General features: G+C 69.7%; 1 protein-coding gene across 1 annotated transcript in view; it reads left to right on the top strand.

Annotated features, from left to right (window-relative positions):
• The window catches only part of CBARP (CACN subunit beta associated regulatory protein), a 27,108-nt gene that overhangs the window by 23,008 nt on the left and 2,605 nt on the right, over window positions 1-1,495 (top strand). The window contains 3 exon segments of the mRNA XM_014585459.2: window positions 1-91; window positions 299-439; window positions 681-891. Of these exon segments, the coding sequence (XP_014440945.1) occupies window positions 1-91; window positions 299-439; window positions 681-891 (443 nt within the window).

The raw sequence follows: 1,495 nt of genomic DNA, 5'->3' as shown, positions 1-1,495 counted from the left end.
CACCATCCACGAGTGTGACGCAGGCGAGGCCAGCTCGGCCCCCCCGCCCCGCGTGCCCGCCGCCCCCAAGGCCAGCCTCGCCATCTTCCAGGTGAGGGGGCGTGCAGCTGGCCGGGGCTCCAGGTGGCAGCCTGCCCTCTGGACCCCTTGCCCTCACCTTCACCTGGTGGGCAGGTGGCTCCTGGGCCCCATGTCAGGGTGGGGCGGGGGGGCTGGCGGCCGGGCCCAGCACGCCCTCGCCCCCCTGTGCCCGTTGACCTGTCACACTGCTTCCTCCCCACCCGGCTCTGTCCCGCAGCCCCCGGGGGAGGCCCTCACCGGCCGCTCCGTGGGCCCCAGCTCCGCCCTGCCAGGTGACCCCTACAACTCGGCCGCGGGCGCCCCTGACTTCGTGGAGATCAGCCCCTCGGCATCCAGCGACTCTGGGGACGGCACTTCGGTGAGGGCCCCCGTGTGTCCCCACGGTGTGTCCAGGACATGGTCGGCCTGCGGCTGCTCGCCAAGGGCCTCTGTTCCCCCCGGGTCCCACACATGGCAGGCACAGGGGTGGGTAGCACAGACTCACACTCACACACGTGGTCCCTGGGCTCCCACATTATCGGTGTCCTGTCCTTGGGCTGAAGGGAGGATGGATATCTACCCCTGCGGCCAGCCTGCCTGAGCTGCCCTTGTCCCCCCAGCCGGACCCAGGGGCCAGGAGCAGCAAGGCAAGTGGGCCCAGGGCCACAGTGGCGCCCGGGGAGGCGGGCCCCGGCTCCGGGACGGGCACAGTGCTGCAATTCTTCTCACGCCTGCGCCGCCACGCCAGCCTGGATGGGGCCAGCCCCTACTTCAAGGTCAAGAAGTGGAAGCTGGAGCCCAGCCAACGGGCGTCCAGTCTGGACACACGAGGTGAGCACTGGCCACTGCTGCAGGCAGCTGGGAGTGCATGCAGGGGTGCGGCCGGCGTGCCCAGGACCAGCGTCGGCACTCTGCACCAGAGTGTCCTGCAGACTCCGGGCCTTCGGGGCATCCAGCCTGGGGGAAGCAGGACGGTATCTCAGGGCATTGGCCACTGCCCCTTCCTAGGCTGGCATGTGTCTGCCCAGTCCTGCCTGCCCAGGTGCTGCACTGCTGTGAACTGAGGCTGGGGGGGACCACGGCTGGGGCCCCAGACGCTCATCCTTGGGGCTCTGTGAGGGTCGCCATCACAAGGAAACCACCATGGACACGTCACAGGAGGGTGGCTGTGGTAGGGTCCTGGGACTGGAGGCCACCGTGGGCCCCAAGTGGCAGCGTCTTGTGTGTGAGCACACGTGGGGTGACGGCCTGGCCTGTGCATGGCCATGCCTACCACTGCTCCAGGGTGCTGAGCAGGGCAGCTGTCCCGGGAGGGTCTGGTGGCAGCTGAGGACCTTGGGGTGGGCACCTGTCTTCACAGGAGAGGCCAGGCGGTGGCGAGTGAGTGGAAGGGAGGCGCAGCCTGGCATGAGCCCCGGGTTGGCCCAGCTGGGGG

This window comes from Tupaia chinensis, unplaced genomic scaffold (assembly GCF_000334495.1).
Source record: "Tupaia chinensis unplaced genomic scaffold, TupChi_1.0 Scaffold149964_1, whole genome shotgun sequence".
Taxonomy (NCBI): domain Eukaryota; kingdom Metazoa; phylum Chordata; class Mammalia; order Scandentia; family Tupaiidae; genus Tupaia; species Tupaia belangeri.
The sequence above is the reverse complement of the archived record's forward strand: the minus strand, read 5'-3'. Positions and strand labels throughout refer to the sequence as shown.